The sequence below is a fragment of the Scardinius erythrophthalmus genome (assembly GCF_964197995.2).
Source record: "Scardinius erythrophthalmus genome assembly, chromosome: 17".
NCBI classification, from domain to species: Eukaryota; Metazoa; Chordata; class Actinopteri; order Cypriniformes; family Leuciscidae; genus Scardinius; species Scardinius erythrophthalmus.
Window position 1 is genome coordinate 5,975,657 of NC_138237.1, and position 21,154 is coordinate 5,996,810.

General features: G+C 40.4%; 1 protein-coding gene across 3 annotated transcripts; it reads right to left on the reverse strand.

Moving 5' to 3' along the window:
• Positions 1-6,781: 6,781 nt before the first annotated feature.
• LOC308705495 (uncharacterized protein) lies at positions 6,782-19,833 on the reverse strand. 3 transcript variants are annotated; one of them, XM_081390529.1, is made up of 4 exons: positions 19,652-19,833; positions 18,649-18,768; positions 9,306-9,422; positions 6,782-8,943 (listed from the first exon to the last, which is right to left on the reverse strand). In XM_081390529.1, the coding sequence occupies exons 2-4, from the start codon at positions 18,704-18,706 to the stop codon at positions 8,261-8,263; spliced, it is 858 nt and encodes a 285-aa protein (XP_081246655.1). In that variant the 5' UTR covers positions 18,707-18,768; positions 19,652-19,833; the 3' UTR covers positions 6,782-8,260. The 3 variants fall into 3 exon arrangements, 2 of the variants coding, with proteins under 2 accessions (XP_081246655.1, XP_081246656.1); XM_081390530.1 differs by lacking the exons at positions 18,649-18,768; positions 19,652-19,833 and adding an exon at positions 16,705-16,793 and having other exon boundaries at positions 7,835-8,943; XR_014031920.1 differs by lacking the exons at positions 6,782-8,943; positions 9,306-9,422 and adding an exon at positions 17,253-18,438.
• Between the last annotated feature and the right edge of the window lie 1,321 nt (positions 19,834-21,154).

The window sequence follows — 21,154 nt, forward strand, 5'->3', positions numbered from 1 at the left end:
GGCAGTCATATCAGGTGTATGTAAACGAACAATTTTGTGTGAATTCTAATACACAATATGTACATTTAACAGGAAACTTTCTGTACCTGTTACACTCACCCCCCAGAATTTACACAATTCCCAGAGTATAACAAAAAACACTGATCACTAGAATTACATGGTCTACACTTAAAAACAGTGAAGACACAGCATAAAAAGCTACCCAAACGAAAGGAATACAAATATGAAGAAAGTTGGCCAAACTTCTACACATTTTGTAGGCATTACCAAAGTGCCCATTACACTTTGAAAAATCTCAGACCAGGTACTTAAACAGAACCAATACGCACAAAAAAATACAAGAATTGACACCTAGCATTGTCAGAGAACAGATAAAAAAAAAACAGATCTAAACATGAATAACAGGAGATACAGACTCCATACCAAGTAAGGTTTCGAGTTGAACCATTGACTCAATCAGCCTACGAACAGGCTTAATTACTCTACCAAGCCTAGTAGTGTAACGATCACCTGTATTTAAATCAGCTGCAGGATCTCACCTAAAGGGTTCACTGGCAGAGACAGGAATTTGGGGAGAGTGGATAGCACCAGCCACAGTATTATCATCAGTCACTGACACAGCAACTTGTGCATTTGGCTCCTCTTGATTTGACAACTGAGAATGCACCCATGAAGAAGTGCGGACATCACCACAAGTAGCAACAATGGAGATGTTCGACTTAGAGTCTGCATTTGAGAGTTCCTCAGCCTCATTCTGCCCATCATCTGCGTTCCCAGCAGACTCAATCTCGGCATCGTAGAAGTTAGACCACCACAGTTAGACCACCACAGCGTGCTGCCTCAGACATCTGTGAAGGTACACTACAGGCAAGTACTTCAGCAACCTCACGATCAGTACTAACCATGTCTGGTTCAAGCAGAGGGAGGAAGTTCACTTGAAGAAGATTTCGATGCACTATTCTCTCATTACCAGCCCTGTCACAGATCTTATAGACATGAATGGAAGGCTTTGAGGCAACCACAGTGTACATAACTGGCTCCCATTTGTCAGCAAGTTTTCGTTTCCCTCTGCAACCCTTGTTAGCCACAAGCACTTGGTCACCAACGGCTAGAGGTAGGCCTTTAGCTCTTTTGTTGTACTGGCTCGACTGGTGTTTTTGTTCCACAACAGCATTCTTCTGTGCTAACGCCATGGGAGACTGGAGGTCGCTGATAAGAGATTGGACATACTTGTCATAGTCACAGATTGACTTATCCTGCAGGATACTTTGGAACATGAGGTCAACTGGCAACCTTGGTACTCTACGAAACATTAGGTAAAAAGGGGCAAAACCCGTTGTTTTGTGTGCTGTGCAGTTGTACACAAATGTCATGGTCTGTACCAACTGCAGCCACTTCTGCTTAGGCCTAGGTGGAAGAGACCTCAGCATATTACCTAATGTCCTGTTGAAACGTTCAGTACCACCATTCCATTCAGTAACATCTTTTGTTTGTCTGAAACATGGCTTACGCCCTCGGCCCCGGACACTGCTGTAATGGCGGGTGATAAGTTTTCTGTTTTTCGGATGGACAGAACAGCAGAGGCCGGTAAATCCAGGGGTGGATTTCCCCATGCATGAGGAGGACAAAAAGTATACCGCCTTCACAACACCACTAGGCCTGCACGAGTATAACAGAATGCCGCAGGGGCTTTGCAACAGTCCAGCGTCGTTCATGAGGATGATGCTGAGTATCTTTGGTGATCTTAACTTCAGCAGTCTCTTGTGCTACCTAGATGACCTCTTTATCTTTGCCCCCAATGAACTGCAGGCCCTCAGCAGATTGGAGGTTGTTTTTCAGAGGCTGCGGGAGCCCAACCTGAAGTTGAGTCCGTAAAAGTGCCATCTGTTGCAGAAGTCTGTGAAGTTCTTCGGACACATCGTTGACGGTGACGGTGTTGCTGTTGACCCGGAGAAGGTCGAGGTCATCGCCAAAATGTCAAAGAGGGACTTGATGGAAGACGATGGCTGCACTCCTTCAGTCCACAGAGTGAAGTCGTTCCTGGGGATGGTATTTTACTACCAACACTTTATCCCAAATTGCTCCTCCATCGCAAAACCCCTGTTCGCCCTCACAGCTGGCCAGAAACAGAGAGGAAAGGCCGGGAAGTACAGTCAGAATCCAGGAGTCTACAGAAAGCTCAAACCTGCATATTGGACCTTTGACTGTGACTCCGCTTTCACCAGTCTTAAGGAGAAGCTCCTGAATTGTGTGGTCCTTACCCATCCAGACTTCTCTAAGCCCTTGGTCCTGTCCATTGACGCGTCTCTTGACGGCCTTGGGGCAGTTCTGTCCCAGATACCAGAAGGGGAAATGAAGGCACGACCGATCGCCTTTGCCAGCAAGACCCTCACTGGCTCACAAAAGAGGTATCCTGCCCACCGACTGAAGTTCTTGGCACTCAAACAGAGTGTTTGTGAAAAATTCAGCCACTGGTTGAAGGGCCACACTTTTACAGTGTGGACCGACAATAATCCTTTGACCTATATAATGACCAAACCAAAACTTGACGCTTGCGAACAAAGGTGGGTGGCAAAGCTTTCCCCATACACCTTCAGCATCAAACACATCCCTGGGGTAAAGAATATTGTGGCGGATGCCCTAAGTAGAGACCCTTTTGCTAAATCAGTGAGTCAAAGGTTGATCAGTGAGCTGTATGAAAGTCTTCTGGCTGAAGCGGAGGGAACCAAGGAGGAGAAAGTCCAGGATCTTTTCTGGTGTAAGACCCAGTGTCTCCAGGCACACGATGCAGGCTGCTGCGTAACCATGGGCATCACTCGAGACAGGCTGGCCGGCAGTCAAGAACCCTTGCATGTGAGATCTGCTTGTGAAGCTCACGTAGAGTGGGAAAGGGGAGCAGAGATAAGAGCAACACAGTTTCTCAATGCTCTTCCCCAGGTGGTGCTCTCAGGACAAGTCACACTTCCAGCCCTCTCCATTGGTGAACTAAGGCACAGCCAGGAGACAGATCCAAAGTCAATCCAAAGTCGTCCATCAGAATCTGATGTTGGACGTGAGCTTCTTACCTGTGCCAGAACAAAGCAGGGAGGAGATGGATGAAGCTGCCTCGATGTGGCCAGTGAGTTCCAGCCTCTTTCTGTTGATGCCCTTGAGTGGCCTGGCAGTAGACGCTTCTGAGGACCGTACCTGCTCATGGTTATACGCGTCATCTGATGCTGAGTCTGAGTCTATGGGAGAAGCTGATGAGTCTGAGATGGAGAATGAGATACCCCACTCTCTGTCCAGAGAGTCTGTTCAACTGACACCCACGAGAGCCCAGTCCAATGAGGTCAGAGGCCAAGGAGGAAACGAATACTCACCTGTGAGAGACTTGTCGGGTTCCAGTGTGTCCCCCGACTTGCACATGACTGACACTGACTCTGTCGCCCCAATTAATGTCCCTGACTTAGATGAGAGTCCTCGGACGTCGCCTCACCTGTTACAGTGACTGATAGTCACACACCCACCCAGGCACAAGGGCCTGAGAGACAGGTTGTCAGGACACGCACTGGCAGGGTTGTTAAGGCAGTCAATCGCTTAATAGAGAACATGGTGCAAAAACCACTCACCAAGGGTTTTGTTAAAGGGGTCAATAGAAGGTCACTGTCTTTACTCTCCTTATTTTAGATAGATAGAAAAAAATAGAGACTTTTCTTTATCACCTGTAGTATGACTTGAGTCATGAGATGTTCATATTGGAGGGAAAGTGTTGTTGTGTAAAAGGCATCATATTCACTAGAAGGGGCAGTAGCCTTTCAGCCTTTTCTTTCAACTTACTTTGTAAGTAGCTTTATATGCTGTGTATGGGGAATAGAGTCCCAGGGTTATCTTGGACCAAGTCTACAAGAGTTTTGTTTTGTATGTTTTGTTCCGAATTGTAATTGAGATTTTTCTTTATTTTGTCTTGTGCTCATTTTTGCGTGTTTTGTATGTAATTTCCTTTCCTATTGTTTAAGTTTACCTTTGAGTTACAGAACAAGATTGAAAGGAATATTGTTTATGTGTATTCTTATTATTCTTATTTTATGTTTGTGAACTGACTGTTTCTTTCTTTGGGGGCTGGCTCGTACCAGCTAGTGAATGTTTATTGTTTGTCTTTTCTTTTCTTGTAAACAGCGTGACGAAGAAAGGTATAGAGGAGGGGTTTAGCCGCTGTTTAACGGGGTTCACAATGAGTGCTGTGCTTATTGAGAGACCTGACTACACCAGAGTGGGTGTGTGTGGATATTAAGTGTGTTGTGTGAATTGAGGGTCACAGCAGGCCATCTCCCTCTCAATTAGCTTTCTCGTGTATTTGTTTGTTTGTATTTATTTCTTTATTTTGAAGTTTTGTAAAGTGTTGTTTGTTTTATTTTTATTTTTGACATGTGAATATTGAGCCCTTGATAGATTAATGTATTGATGGTTTTAAATTTTGTATTTGAATAAAACTGCCTCATCATTGATATTCCCTGGCCTATGTCTCTCTACTCACCCATTTCTTTTGGTAAATTTTTGGTAAAATTTCTTTCCTGTGCACTCCCTGATTTGGGGCTGATAGTTCCCGGTACATACCGGGTGGCGTAGTCGAACGTTATATAATTGTTGTTTCATACATTCCCTCTGGTGCCTGACGCCCTCGCCACATATATATATATATTATCCTTTTTTTTTTATATATATATTTATGTATATTCGATTTTTTTTTTTTTTCTTGTATTCTATATAATTGCACTATCTTGGAATGGACCTGACTTACATTTCACTGCTGGTTGTGTATGTGACAAATAAAATTTTGAATCTTTGAATCTTGAATCTTTACCCAAATGCATTAGGGAAATCCATAGACGCAGAAAAAGCTGTCCCAGAGTTTCTTAGACACTCTTTTCGCTGTCTGGTCCTCAAGACAAGCGTCTCTTCGGACTGGCGCATCATCGTATAAGCACATGCCCCTGCACCCACGATAGTCTAATAAATTGTCGTCAAGGGCACAAAGATGCACGAAGAATAAGGTTTTCCCCATGAACAAGTTAACGTCATGGAGATCCTCAAGGAGGGCAGTCTAGTTGTAATCTGGCCACTGCTCGAGCTCATCTACTTATAGCCTCGCGTCGCGGGTGCGCGCCGATGACGTCATCGACCGAGGCTGTATTACCTCTGGGTCAATTCTATTGACGTGCTACACACAATAGCTGTGTCCCAGTGCGAAGGCTGCATCCTCTGAAGGCCGTATTTGAAGGCCGATTGCGTCACCACGGCGTGATGAAGGCTGTCCCAATTCAATTCTGCATCCTTCGAAGGCCGTATTCAAAGGCAGGTGACATCATCTCAGCGCGACGAAGGCTACCCTGATTCAAAAGCGAGCACCCTTTGTTTCCCTGTGAAAGGAAGGATACATAAATGCATCCTTTGCGGACTATCCTACCCTATCCTACCCCATAATTCATTGTGCGCCGGTGACGACAGCATTTTTATGTAAAAAAAAATTGCGGCCGAGAGTTCAGTGGTGGACGGCAAATTCCCATTTAAATGCAAGTATTATGTTTTCATTTACTCAAATAGCTAGTGAAACCAGAGTTAAAAGCCACAAATTTTTCTTTCTTATAAACTTCATCTTAACTCCTTCGTCACCATTGCGTGGCTTCATTTCTCAGGTGGTTTGAGGCTAAACTTGTGCTAATATTAGTTTAATAATGGTTTCAGGGAGCAAGGAGCAGACAGCTCAATTTATTAAATTGCGGTCTGAAAATGACCATTTCTTTACGGGGGCAAAAAACTGGAGGCAAGACAACAACCTATTTGTAATATTTGCACTAGTCTGTCTCACTTGTGTATTATAATAAATATCACTCACCCTATAAAGCCCACAACAATAGGAAAAGCAGTAGATAAGGCAATGGGGTTTCACTTTTATGTGTTTTTGTAGTGCTGTCATGCAAGCTATCTCTACAAAGGTTTTAACCAAATTTGAGTATCCAGAAAAAAGATTTCTGAAGTATTTTGTATGCATGTCCTGATGTGCCATATTTTGCAGTGTTAACAATGCAAATAATGTTAAAATTCCACCCCTGTGTTAGTATTTTTCATAAGTACCTTTTTTTTGCTTTTTTAGAGCAATTCTGGAGAAAATGGGTCTGCTGAGGAGGGTAACTCCCATACAGACCAAAAAAAAAAAAAGTAAAACTTAAAAAAGTAAAAAAAAAAAACAAATACAAAATAAGAAAGTTAATACACACGTCTTTGCTGAAATGTATTGTGCTGTTGTTGTTAACAAGCCATGGTTCATTTGCTCTGCCTTAGGATTGCAAGTGTCCTGGGACAGGGTGTGAGTGGGAAACCCACTGCTGAAACTTGGCCCTGGTTTGTCCTCATAGATGAGGTGTTGGGACAGAGGCATTGCTCCAACCCCCCTGTCCTCATCACCTCAATCCCTGAGGACACACCAGGGCCGAGTTCAGCAGTGGGTGCCCACGGTGAGGAGGAGCCGGGCAGCAGCACCAGCACGAGCACTAGCAGCAGCACGAAGGTGGCGAGACAGAGAAGACGAGTTTTTGGACTTGATCAGAGAAGACATGCAACTACAGAGAGAGGCAGAGGCGAGGAGAGTAGGGAGAGGATGGACAGACTGTTTTCTCTTCTTGAGAGAATGATTGAAAAATACATATTTTTTCTACATATCAACTTTTTTTTTCACTTAAAAAATTCTGTACATTATTTATTTTTATGCAACTTTAAATGTGTAAATAAAAGAGAATTAATTGTTCTGGACATTGTTTATTTTTTGTAATGACAGTCATAATTTCTACATGAAATAAACTCTTCTATACCTTTTTTGTTCAAATAAAATTGTTAAATGAAAATCAGTTGTTCTATTGGCTACGTAAAAGTACTTTTTCCAACTATTTCCAACATACGTTAAACATATCAAAATCAAAATAAATATTTAAATTTACAGTACATAAAATAAGAAAAAATGATGTAGAGTTTTATTGAGCTGAGCAGGGAGACCCTGCTGGAGCTGCTGGACCGGGATGGGCTCCACAATAGACCCTGGTAAGGCCTCCTGCTGGTGGGACATCATCTTGGATGGTCTCCAGAATAGAATAGAATAGAATGAGGCATTTATATAGCGCTTTCATATGTACTACTGTACACCCAAAGCGCTTTACAATCATATCAGGGGTCTCTCCTCAACCACCACCAGTGTGCAGCATCCACTTGGATGATGCGACGGCAGCCACAGAACAACGGCGCCAGTGCGCTCACCACACACCAGCTATAGGTGGAGAGAGGAGAGAGAGTGATGGAGCCAATTCAATGTAAGGGGATTATTAGGAGGCCATGATTGGTAAGGGCCAACGGGTGGAATGTGGCCAGGACACCGGGGTTACACCCCTACTCTTTACGAGAAATGAGTGTCCAGAGTGTTTGAGTGCATATTTCCACTATATTTTGGTTTTATTCCCAGGTTTGCAGGGCTGACTCAGTCGACGGCTGCCATGTCACAGATTTTTTTCAGAAAAAATATATTTCTGAAAAAAGTAATTTTAATAACTACTAATACCACATTGGGGTTTATCTTATCATTGACCAAAATTCAAGTAAAAGTTAGTTGATCTCTATACACTTGATAGCAGCTGTATTTGTCACAGTCACAGACCCTGAGGATATTTTATTTGATCTTAATTGTATACACCTCTTTAAATATAAATTGAAAAACATCTGGTGTAGTTCTGGTTTTAAAAAAATATATATTAATAAACACTTGATCAGAGTTACAACGTTTAACCCCTTGATTTCAGGTAAACAGATAAGTCCATTAATTAAATACGTTTTTATTTCTCATAGTCTAAAATGTACAGAGTTTCTGTGTGATTTCAATGCAAGAAAGTCTCTTGAATGTTCTCAATGCTTCAGCCTCTAAACAGCTGTACTAAAAAAAAAAAAATCATGATATTGATTTGTTCATGTTGTGGATGATGATGTCATGGACTAAATTTGCCATTGATTCACAAATTCCCATAAGCACAATTAATGTAATTCATGCAACTCTTCAACATAAAATATTTCCCTTCATAAACTGTGGCGTTTCACAGCAACACACTAGTTTTCTGAACTGTTACTTTGGCAGATTTTAGCAAATGACACACTTAAATGTAGTCACTGTTAAAATTACAGCTTTTGCCAAATCTGAATATCAAATTATTTACTTGTAAGTGATGGACCTGAATGTGAACTTTGCTCACTTAGACAACTTTAGACAATGCTTTTTCTCATGAGTCCATAGACCAGATGATTGGGTGAAACTCTGTCCACAGTGTGAACACTTGTACGGTTTCTCTCCAGTATGAACTCTCTCATGATCTTTTAAGGATCCTGACAGAGCGAAACTCTTTTCACAGTGTGAACACTTGTATGGTTTCTCTCCAGTATGAACTCTCTGGTGTGTTTTTAAGTCGCTGGATCCAGTAAAGGACTTTCCACAGTCAATGCACATATACGGTTTAACACCAGTATGAATAAGCTCATGCTTTTTTAAATGATCCCGTAGTGAAAAACTCTTTCCACACACAGAACACACATGAGGCTTCACATTTGCATGCATGTTCATGTGTCTTTTCAGGTGCACTTCCAAAACAAATGTCTTGTCACACTGATCACAGCAGAATGATCTTTGTCCTGAGTGAAACAGCAGATGATTTTGGAGACTAGTTGCCCATGGGAAGCTCTTTCCACACTGATGGCATGTGAAGGGTTTCTCTCCGGTGTGGATTCTCATGTGCATCTTCAAGCTTGATTTAGCTGTGAAGCTCCTTCCACACTGAGAGCAGGTGCAAGAACATTTCTCTCCTCCTCTTTGAGTGTTTTGTTGAGGTTTCTGAAACTGATGGTGTTTCTCCTCCACTTCACTTTGTTCCATCCGACCTAAAACATGTTAAATTAGACAATTCAAGATTGAAATAAAAGAAAGCAACCATGCTCAGGTATTTTATTTGAGGATATTTATCAGGTGCTAAAAGTACTCCTGCAATTATAATATGTCATAAAATCTTGGCAACTACTTTAACACTGAAAGATAAATTTCCCCTAACTTATCTTAAAATAAACTATAAGACAAGGAAATACAAGAAATGCATCTACAATACATCTTCTGTGACTATAAATGCATTTAGTCAAACTGATCTCTGTATTTTCATATTTGTTCCTAGTTAATGTTATTTTAGCCTTAATGTTAGTCTTAATAATTCTTGTAGTCTTGATGTCCAGTGTCAAGAATGAACACCAACCTGTTTGTTCCTCTGTATCTTCATCTTTTATTCTGCAGGGTTCTTCCTCAAACTCCATCTTTACAATAGTATGTCCGTAGTTTCTCCTGGAGTAATTCCTCCTGCTTGCTTCTTCTCCTGTGGGAAGATGGGAATATTTCCCAGCATTTAAACTCTCATGAACAGCTGTGGGAGCTTCACTGACTGAAGGAGTGAATTGTGGTCGTTGTTGCTCATTTAGCAGATGATCATCACACTTACAATTGCTTTCAGTTATCATGTTTTCATCAAACAGTTGTTTAGAAACAATTCCCTGATTACTGAATTTACAAAAAATGACCAAATTCAAGAGTTGCATTCACTTGATTCTTCATATTGTGTCGTTACCTGGAGGATCAACGACTGTTTTTGTTTTGATAATTATTTATGAGGCCCTTGTTTGTCCTGAGCAGTTAAACTGTCCACTGTTAAATACTAAATACAAAACAGAATTACTATTTATGCCAAATTCTGCAATGGATATGTAAACTTATGACCACAGTTGTAGCTGATTTTTGTGTTGCTCTTACATGAGATATGGTTCATCACAGAGGCCACTAGATGGCAGCTATAAAACAGGTATTTTAGAAAGACAGTCATTATCACCAGGCAATTTATATGCCAGGAAAGATGATGACCCCCACCACAGACCCCATTCTGAGCGACCACTCATGATCGCTCCCCAGCCTGTGAGAGATGCATCTGTCATAAGCATTACCCGATGACAAGTAGCTCCCAGCAGGGATGGACCCTGGGACAAGAACCAATGTTTCTTCTACACCACCAAGGTACGAAGACATAGCAGGCCAAACCGTATCACGTTTGGACACTGCTGCCATCACACCCAACAGTCTCTGAAACTGTTTGACAGTGAGTGACTAGCCTAGCTTGTTTATGGTTGTGAGGATCGAAAACGATATGGGCAGGAGATAGACGTGCCTGAATCCTCTGCAAATCCCACACCATGCCTTGAAAAGTGGTCCTCTGTGTCAGAGAAAGCACACACTTCTTGGGATTCAGCCTTAACCCCAACTCTTTCATATGGACGAGGAGAACATCTCGATGCAAAACCGCCAACTGCTCTGATTGAGCTAATATCAATCAATCGTTGATGTATAGTTAAATATGCGAATGCCCTGAAGTCGCCGCGGAGCTAGAGCTGCATCCACACATTCCATTGATCCTGAGAGCAAACCTCAGAAACTTCCTGTGTTGTGGAAGGATGGATACGAGGAAGTATGTGTCTTAGAGATATATAGACAAGCCAGTCCTCAGATCTGATTTAAGTAATGATTTGTTTCAATATTAGCATTTTGAATTTGAAAGTTTTAACCATACGATTTAGTTTGGAGATCTATGATCGGACGCAACCCTCATCCTTTTTCAGTACTAGACCACTGCTGTTCACTCTGTACATGCTACCATTAGGAAGCATGGAATTAGCTTTCACTGTTATGCCGATGATACTCAGCTATATATTTCTTCACAACCTAACGAAAACTACCAATTCACAAAACTAACGGAATGCATAGCTGATATAAAAAATTGGATGACTAGTAATTTTCTACTACTAAATTCTGAAAAAACAGAGATTCTAATTATTGGGCAAAAAACTTCCTCACGTAATAACCTAGAATACTGTCTAACACTTGATGGCTGCTCTGTTAAGTCTTCGTCGTCGGTTAGGAACCTGGGTGTGCTCTTTGATACCAACCTTTCATTTGAAAGTCACGTGTCTAGTATCTGTAAAACCGCATTTTTCCATCTTAAAAATATATCTAAATTACGTCATATGCTCTCAATGACAAATACGGAACAATTAGTTCATGCGTTCATGACCTCAAGGCTAGATTATTGTAATGCTCTAATGGGTGGTTGCCCTGCACGCTTAATAAACAAACTACATCTAGTTCAAAATGCAGCAGCTCGAGTTCTTACCAGAACCAGGAAGTATGACCATATTAGCCTGGTTCTGTCAACACTGCATTGGCTGCCTATTAAACATCGTATAAATTTTAAAATATTGCTGATTACTTACAAAGCACTAAATGGTTTAGCTCTGCAGTACTTGAGCGAGCTCTTAACGCATTATAGTCCTTCACGTCTATTGCGATCTCAAAATTCCGGCCAGTTAATAATACCTAGAATATCAAAATCGACTGCTGGCGGTAGATCCTTCTCCTATTTAGCACCAAAACTCTGGAACAGTCTTCCTACCATTGTCCGGGAAGCAGACACACTCTGTCAGTTCAAAGCTAGACTAAAAACACATCTCTTTGACCTAGCATACACATAACACATTATAGACTTCTATAATTCAATGTTAGGCTCCATAGATTAGGTCAGCCGGAACCAGGAACACTTCCCATAAATCCTGATGTACTCGTTATGTCATAAGAAGAATGGCATTTACGCTAATTTTAGTGTTTTTGTTTATCCCTAGGTTTTCCCGCAGCCTGCCGGATCCAGACCGTATCCAGATCTGATGAAGGACATGCGCCTGGACCCGATGTCATAGCGGGGTGCTAAAAAGCCAACTAGTTTCTCCTTATGGAGGAAAATTCGGTTTGCGTATCTACCCCGAAGTGATACAATTCTGAATCAAAATGTTAAGGCCAGACAAGTAGTTTTTTAAGGCTTGGTTTGTAGTGAATTACACGCCTGCGCACATATATTCAAACGCGCATACCAATAGACTGAACTCCTAATACGCATGTGCACGCCTTCAGCATTCTCACAGGTTTCGCGTTTAAAGTCTGTGTGGAGTTTCCTGTTAAAACGGTGTCGTGTTAGCGGCCCCCAAGTTAATAACTAATGATCGTTGCGACGGAAGTGAATCAATCAAATTAACTTTAGCTGGAAAATAACTTTATTCAAGAACTGATATAAAGCCAAAACAATCTTTGTTACTTTAAACTATCCTTGTATCTCTGCAAAGCCGCTTTGGAACAATCTACATTGTTAAAAGCGCTATATAAATGAAGATGACTTGACTTGACTAGTCACATCAGCGCCCTGAAGTGGATAACCGGCATGGAACAACCGGACTGGCTCCTCTAGTAACCTCCACAGATTCGAGCCTCCCAGTGCAACATCCCCGGGCAGACACTGAGAGGTTAACCTTACGGAAAACCAACAGTGGAGGGGTTGGCAGAACGATCCCCCGAGGGCACCGAGGAGAAACGGGCACTGTATGATGCTGCGTTCACACCAAACGCGAATAGAGCGTCTGGCGCAAGTGATTTCAATGTTAAGTCAATGTAAAGATGCATTTACGCGCGTCTGGAGGACCTAGTGCGGCGCGGTGGACGCGAATTCGCCTCATTCGCGTGAGCGTCTGGTTATATAATTATTAAATAATGATTTTATTTGGTGCTTTTTGTGCATTCACGCGTTTGACGCGAATTCGCATCTGACGCTCGAGTTGAAAAATCTGAACTTTGGCGTCTAATAATATTCAATATAACAGTTAACTGAGTATCACTAGAAAGTGAGTATATACTAGTGAGTATCACTAGAAAGAGCACCAACAGTGGTATCCATACCACAGTTTGAAAAACATTGATAATTTTTCAATATTTAATATACTGTATTTAAAATTTCACATACATTTTCTAACCGAAGACAGATGGACAGGCACTCTGCAGCTGGGATAGAGCGCCTATAGTTGGTGTCCTAAAGGATGATGCTCGCTCCGATGCGGTAACTCTCTCGATGAATGTTCGATCAACATCAGCCATTTTGCAAACAGACAAGCGGATTTCGCCTCAGACGTGTGTCAATTTCGCTTCAAATTTTTGCTTTATATGCACGTCAATTTCGCTCTGGATGCGCCAATGGATTCAAAATGTTCAAGCGTCCAACTAGACGCGGTAGACGTGAATTTGACATGATATTCGCGTATGGTGTGAACGCACAATAAGGAGGTGAGCACCTCGGCATCAGCCCCTCTTAAATTGCAAAACCCACAGAGACACAATTGGCAGAAATTGCCACACTGCCAAATAGTCTAAAGCTATATCAGCCCCTCGAAACTGACCTCTCGTGTAGGTTGAGTAATATGCCCAGTGCCCTGAAAGGCTCGCCAGCAGTGGACAACCGAACATACTTCTGTGATAAGGTCCTCGGAGGGAGTGAGCCTCCCAGTTCTGCAACATTCCTGGGCAAAGACTGGACCAAAAAGCACTGGAAACTGCTGTGCCCCATTCCACCAGAGGTGGCGGGACTGGAAGAATGGTCCCTAAATACACTGAGGAGAAGCGGGCACTATATAATGAGGTGTGAGCCACCGTACAAGGGAACTTCGAGTAACAGTTTCAACAGGTTTCTGAGTGGGTGTGTCACTGAGTGGGGAAAACCTTTTTATTGGTTTAATAGAGATAGACGTGCTGTTTTATCCTATGACTATGCCGTCTCACAGTCACACTTAGGCCTGTCGCGATAGTCAATAAATCAATTAATCGCACGATAAAAAAAACATTTGTGCTTGTTTGTTTTCCTCGTCTCTCTGGATGACCACTCTCGGTTCCTTAGCGTATAGGAGGAGTGAACCCTCTTGTCAGTTGCATGGTCTTTGTGTGGGGAGGCGGCGCTTGTCAGTCACATGGTCTTTGTATGGGAAAGCGGGACTGCTTGCGGCGACTGCCGGGAGAGAGAGAAGACGCTAGTTGTGAGTTGGAGGGAAAAAAAAGAAAAAGATGGAATTGGTTTCAAAGCCAAACGCAACAGCGAGCCCGATCTCATGAAAATACGTATCTATACCACGAATGTTATTTCTCGTGCCATTTATACGCCAAAAATAGTTTTTGTGTGCATATGATACGCACTTTATGGCGTGTAATACGCACGCACTCCTCACCCCTAATCATAATCAAGTATTTTCAGTGCGTAGCATATACGCGCAATAAAGTGCATCTCCGTCTTCCCGACAGTACACAATCACTCGGGCGTTTAGTCGACAAAGTAACAGGAGGACAGTGCAAAATGGTGTGATATGGCCTGTTGAGACTTTTTTTATTTGTTTACAAAGGTCCTAACTGGCAGTTTTGCCTGTTATGGAATGTATCACTATTTATGTCTGAGCCTAATGTTTAATATTTTTTGAAGTGCAATTTTGTTTACATCCATTTTATTTATTGTTTTTGGTATTTATTCAAGTGAATTTTTTTGTTAACAGACACTGAGAGTCCATTGCTTTTATTGTATTTGGTTGTTTTGTTCATTTTTTGTGGATATTTAAAATGTTTTCCGTTTTTAATGTTTAATATTCTTTAGAAATAAAAGTTTACAGATCTTTGAAAATGTGTACCTGCATTATTATGCCATTATCATTATATTAGATGAAAACGGTCTCAGAACGACAATATTATCGTTTATCGCAATAATTTCTTGGACAATTTATCGTCCAGCAAAATTTGTTATCGTGACAGGCCTAGTCACACTGCTGCAGGGGATCTGCAACCAGAACCGAACAATGTACTAGCTAAGCTAGTCACATCCAAAGCCGTATTTAAAGCCCTTGCATTCTTACTCTCCTCGATTACAGTTTGGATTAGAGCTTAGATTCTCTGCCCGAGCCCGAGCCCGGACTCGACCCGGGCCGATATTTCCCGCCACTGTCCTCGGGCCTGGTCGGGCCCGGCCCTTGATAAAGCACGTCACGTGTCATGCACAGCGTCTCGTCCACTCGCACTCGCAGTCTCGCACGCGTGACGCATCACACCTGCTGTGCGCGCTGTAGCCTACTATTCTGTAGCTTAAGTGCTTGAAGAAGCAAAGAAAAAAATTAAAACAGGAGAATTAACTTTGTGCAAGTTTGGAGGAAAATCGGAGGTATGGAAACATTTTAAACTAGTCGTGGGGAGTGACAACATATGTGTTGGCTTTGTCTCGTGCATTAAATGCGGCACGCTGCTCGCCCATGACAGCAAACAGCAACAAAAAAAAAAAAAAAAAACGGGGACTTCGACGATGAACAGACACATGAAGTGTGTCTGCCATGACAGAAATTATGGTAGTAGTCAGCCTCAGCCCTCGATGTCCTCTTTTGTTACTTTTCTGATCCATTCAATTATTTCTGAATAAACAAACAACGCAGTTTACGTGCTTCTTCCTTGTCGCATTATTCATTAAGATAATAATTAATAAATGCACGCACAATTATGAATGTGATAAATGTTACAGATAGGGCCTATGTTTTACTATGCACAAACAAATGCCTTTCAACGTGCAAAATTCAGAATTAAATGAATGTGCTGCAATTTGTTCAAAAAGAGAGTCTGTAGTAACCTACGTGTTTTAGCCATTGAATGAGCACATTTAGTTTCAAGTTTGTTAAGTTTTGTTTTGAAGAAAGCTTTTCTTTAAAGTGAATTTCGTTTAGTATAAATTGTATTTTAATTTTAATACATCTTTCATCAACCAGATTTAATGCCTAGATTTAATACATAAAAAGCAATTTACCAGACATCACGACATGGAGTCGCGGGCGCGCCGCGGTCACTTACTCGCGCTGTCACCGAATTTACAAATGCACATCTTGCTTGTTGCTCACACACATATTATGTTGAAATAACAATATGTTGAAGTAACATTATTAATTATAATTCATCTTTAATAATATTTGATTGAATGCTGAATGTTGTGCTTGTCCAATTTAATAAAATTAAAACTTTAATTGTGATAATTAAAATAATTTAATATTTAATATTGAGTGGCCAATTTTTGCTCATTTATTAGTAGTATTTATATAATATAGGCTATATAACTGCGCAGCTCCCTCCTGTAGCCTGAATGATCTAGCACAGCAGCACCTGCGTTAAAAAAAATTCTGGCGCCGCCCCTGGTTATAACGGCCCACATATTAAAAATGGTCGGGTTTAAATCGGGCTCGGGCTCATAATTACAGTGAACGTGTCGGGCCAGGCCGGGCTCGGACACAATGGGCTCGGGCTCGGGTAGGGTCGGGCTTGATTTGTTGGGCCCGATCTAAGCTCTAGTTTGGATGCGTGTCTCCAATTCTGAAATCTTTTCTGTCAGCCTATCTATTTCCCTGCTATTTATCGCACATGAAATATATGAACTATATCGCATGTGAAACCCCCAACGCTGACAGAGAAGCCAACGCTAAACATGTGGCAAGCAGTGCAAGTAACAATAGCAAAAGATCCCATGTCTCAGCGTGATTGTTAGTTGATTCTGAGTTACCACAGATGTTTGATGTTCACTTCATTAAAGGAATAGTTCACCCACTGATTATTTACTCACCCCCAGGCCACCCGAGATGTATTGATCTTTCTTTATTCAGCTGAAAAGAAATTAAGGTGTTGGAGGAAAACATTCTAGGATCTTTCTCCATCTACTGTAAGTGAACGCTGCTCACCGTAGACCATTTTTGACGGTCCAAAATCCAAATTTAGGCAGCTTCAAAGTAGGGCTGGACGATATATCGCATTTACTACACAGAGCCATAGTTAACTGACAAGCTGAGCCATATCGCATTAATTATCGCAGGCGATACGTCCGCAATATTAATGCGATATGGCTCAGCTTGTCAGTTAACTACGGCTCTTTGTAGTGAATGCCGCTCCATCTGAAAGCAGGTGATGGCGATTTACTACTAATCAAGGAAACGGCTTTACTGACGAGATGCGCATAACAATGTCATGCGATATATCGCCCAGCCCTACTTCAAAGTAATCCACATGTTCTAGCTGACAAGGGTCTTCTCTAGTAAAATGATTGGTCATTTTCAGAAAGAAATAAAAATGTTTATAATTTTTAACTACAAATACATACCTTGGTCCAGGTTGGTTTAATTCAAAATGTCTTGTGTGAAGCATGCACGTTGGAAAGGTCAAGTGTGAGACAGACGAAATTTCACAGATGAAATCCTGGAATGTTTTCCTTCCAAATCCTTAATTTCTCTTCAGCTGAAGAAAGAAACACCTACATCTTGGACAATCAGGACATTTTTGGGGTAAACTATTCATTTATATACAAAATTATTCTGATGATGAGACTACAAAGAATCTGCTTAAACAAGAATCAAGGCAATAAGTTAATTGTTTAACTAGATGTTTAACTAGATGCAAATGTTTTGTGTTCCCCCGAGAAACTTGAATGCAAAGTTTCCCTGTTGCATTACCACATACAGACCATATGCACTTTATTTCATCATCTCTTACATTTCCAAGTTTTATTAAAAAAAATATAAACTACACACTTGATTTCAGGAAAATTAGTCACATAAGTTGTTCCTTTTTATTTCTCAAAGTCTCAAAATGTACAGTTTCTGAGTGATTTCACTATATCAAATTATCATATATCAAATTATTTACTTTAAACAGTGCTTTTTCTTACTCCATAGACTAGATAATTGGGTGAAACTTTTCCCACATGAAGAGCACTGATGCGACTTCTCTCCAGTGTGAACTTTCATGATCTTTCAAGAATGATGAGTAAGAGAAACTCTTTCCACAGTGTGAGCACTTGTACGGTTACTCTCCAGTATGAACTCTCCCATGAGCTTTCAAGGATTTTAAGTGAGAGAAACTCTTTCCACAGTGTGAGCACTTGTACGGTTTCTCTCCAGTGTGAACTCTCTGGTGTGACTTTAAGATGCTGGATCTAGTGAAGGTCTTCCCACAGTCAAAGCACAAATAAGGTCTCACACCAGTATGAATACGTTCATGCTCTTTTAAAGACTTATGTTGTGAAAAACTCTTTCCACAAAAAGAACAATTGTGAGGCTTCACACCAGCATGAACATTAAGGTGTTCTCTTAAGCTAGATGAAAAAACAAATGTTTTCTCACACTGATCACAGCTGAACGACTTCACTCCAGTGTGAGAGCGCAGATGCTCTTTGAGAAAGCTCTTGCGATTGAAACTCTTTCCACACTGAGAGCATGTGAACGGTTTTTCTCCAGTGTGAATTCTCATGTGCTCTTTCAAGCTTCCTTTCTGAACGAAACTATATCCACACTGAGTGCAGGTGAAAGATCCTTTGACTTCAGTTTTTCCAGCTTGTTTTTGTCTGAAAGTCTTTTCAGTCCTTGAAACAACTTTATTTTCATTTATAAAACTAGGTTTGTCTTCTTTCACTTCCTTTGGGTCTAAAATCAACAAATTAAATTCCCACAATTCAATTAAAGAAAGACAAATGAGAACAAAATTAATATACAGTAAGTGAGCCTCAATTTAGCACAAATCTAGTTTACAATCGAGTCTACTAGTATCTAGTTTTAGATATATGGTTATGTGAGTTCAGTTTTCATCTTAATGTTCCTCATCAGTCATTAAAGAGAATGAAGGAAAACACCAACCTGTTTGTTCCTCTGTATCTTCATCTTTTATTCTGCAGGGTTCTTCCTTAATCTCCATCTTTACAATAGTATGTCCGTAGTTTCTCCTGGAGTAATTCCTCCTGCTTGCTGCTTCTTCTCCTGTGGGAAGATGGGAATATTCCCAGCATTTAAACTCTCATGAATGGCTGTGGGAGCTTCACTGACTGAAGGAGTGAACTGTGGTCGTTGTTGCTCATTTAACAGATGATTTGACCAGGTGCAAATATTTTGCTCAAATAATAGCCTAATTTAAAAACAATTGCATTATTTCAGTTTTTTTACTTTAACTTCTATATCATCAAGCTGATTTTTGCTCTTTCATGAAATATGGTTAACCTAGATTGATCTTTTTTTTTTTTTTTTGCGAGAGATTTCTTTTCAAACACTTTCTTGCAACAGAACATCATCCAGACTTATAATGACTAACATCAAACGAGTGTTGTGTTTGTCTACTGTAAATAATTCAAATTTATTTTAGTCATTTTCTTCTCAAACGTGGTGTTATTATCTATGTGCTTTTTATTTCCATCACTGTTAAACCATCAATTCTTCAATTCAGTTCAGAGAGATTAAAATAATATTGATGAGGGTTTATTGCTGTAATCAGACATCGATTAAACGTGTCTGAAATAAACTAATCTTCTCATATTGTGTTACACCTTGTGTTTACCAGTTTCAATTATCCATTACATAAAATATTGCTAAACACAACAAACAATCTTTATATGTTGTCACGTCAGTAACGAGCTTAGGTTTCAGTGTAATGTACAACATTGGTTCATTTTAGAGTGTTTTAGGGTTTAATAATATCAAGAGTTAGATTATTTCAATAACCGCTACGTTTACGTGTTTTTGATTCACTCAAATGAACCGGCTCTTACGAGTCATTCGCTCGGGAATCAGACGCTAGTCGAGCTCATTGACATGTGTAAGTTGACAGATTTAGATTTCTCTCAATAAATAATCAAATAAATGTACTCACAGTCCGGTAAATAACAGATGAGAATCTCTTTCTCTTCATGAATGAACCAAGATGGACTGGACTCAACAACAAGATCACGTGATCGAAATAAAAAACAAATGTGGCCATCAGAGGAACATCTTCTTCTTCCAATGGAGTTTTATAGCGGTTGGCAAACCAACTTTCGGTGCATTACCGCTACCAACTGGACTGGAGAGTGAAGCACTAATAAGCGTGAAGAAATTAATAACATAAATAAACAAGAGACTGGGGAGAAGGAAAAATATATATATAATAAAAAATTAAACCGATTACTTTAAATTCTCCAGTCGGAGTTCTATTGCTGTAATATATTTTATATAAGCACTATATATTTTATCTTTTTCTGCATGCACTTTCAAAAGGCTTTCCATATTAAATGATTCAACACCCAAGTTTCTTACTTCCTTCATAAGTTATAACCTTTCTTTTACATATTTTATATATTTTATTAAAACACGTTCAATTGTTTCTGCCTGATCACAATAATTACATTTATCTTTTCCTATTTTGAACAAAGAATGATTTAGTCTAGTGTGCCCTATTCGAATGCGAGAAATAATTGTATTTTCTTTTCTATTCCTAAAAAACACTTCTTCCACTTCCTACTTGTTTCTGTATAACTTACTATACATTGGTCTACCCTTGTTATCACTGTTCCATACTTCGTGCCATTTGTTGTTTATGAATACTTTAATTTTACCTTTAACCTCTTCTTTGCTCAGAGTCACTTGAATATTTTATCTCTGTGTGTTTTACAGCTTGCTTAGCTAGTTTATCAACGTCTTCATTAGCCTCCACACCCACATGAGCAGGAACCCACAAGAACACCATTAAGCTTACACTACTTATTCTTAACAAACTTGCAAGAATCTCATATATAATGTCTTGCCATGATTTCCACTTATTACATGGCTTGGTTGAATTCTAATGTAGAATGCGGTCTTTTATTATTTCTTGATAACAGACCGCTGCGAAGTATAACACACTGTTGGCCATGAAAAACAGAGCGTTGATATGGACGCAGGATTCTAACTGTAGAGACGGAACGGACTATTTTCTTTAGTGGAAGCAATACAATCGTTTTTAAATAAATAAACTCCTTTTTAAATCAATATTTTGTGTCAAATTATTGATTTATTTGGTAGGTAGCCATGTAATAAGCGCTTCGCGTCGGGGTTCTGATCAGCTTGTCGTGGTTGTATTCGCTATAGCCTCGCGCTACATTATCCCTTACTTACGAGGCTTGTGATTGCTGCATAAGAATCAGAACATATTACTACTAATCTTGGTTCTCTTACGAGAGTACTCTCGTGTTGCGTAAGTTTAGCTTATGCTACGGGAAAAACTCTTCTCGAGAATACTGAAGCAGAAAATTATCCTTAATTTTTAATAATTTAAAACGCATTTGCTACAGCAGCAGACCTAGGCGAGGCAGTTCGTGGCCTAAGCCTATAAATACCCATCGCTCAGGTTGCACTATGA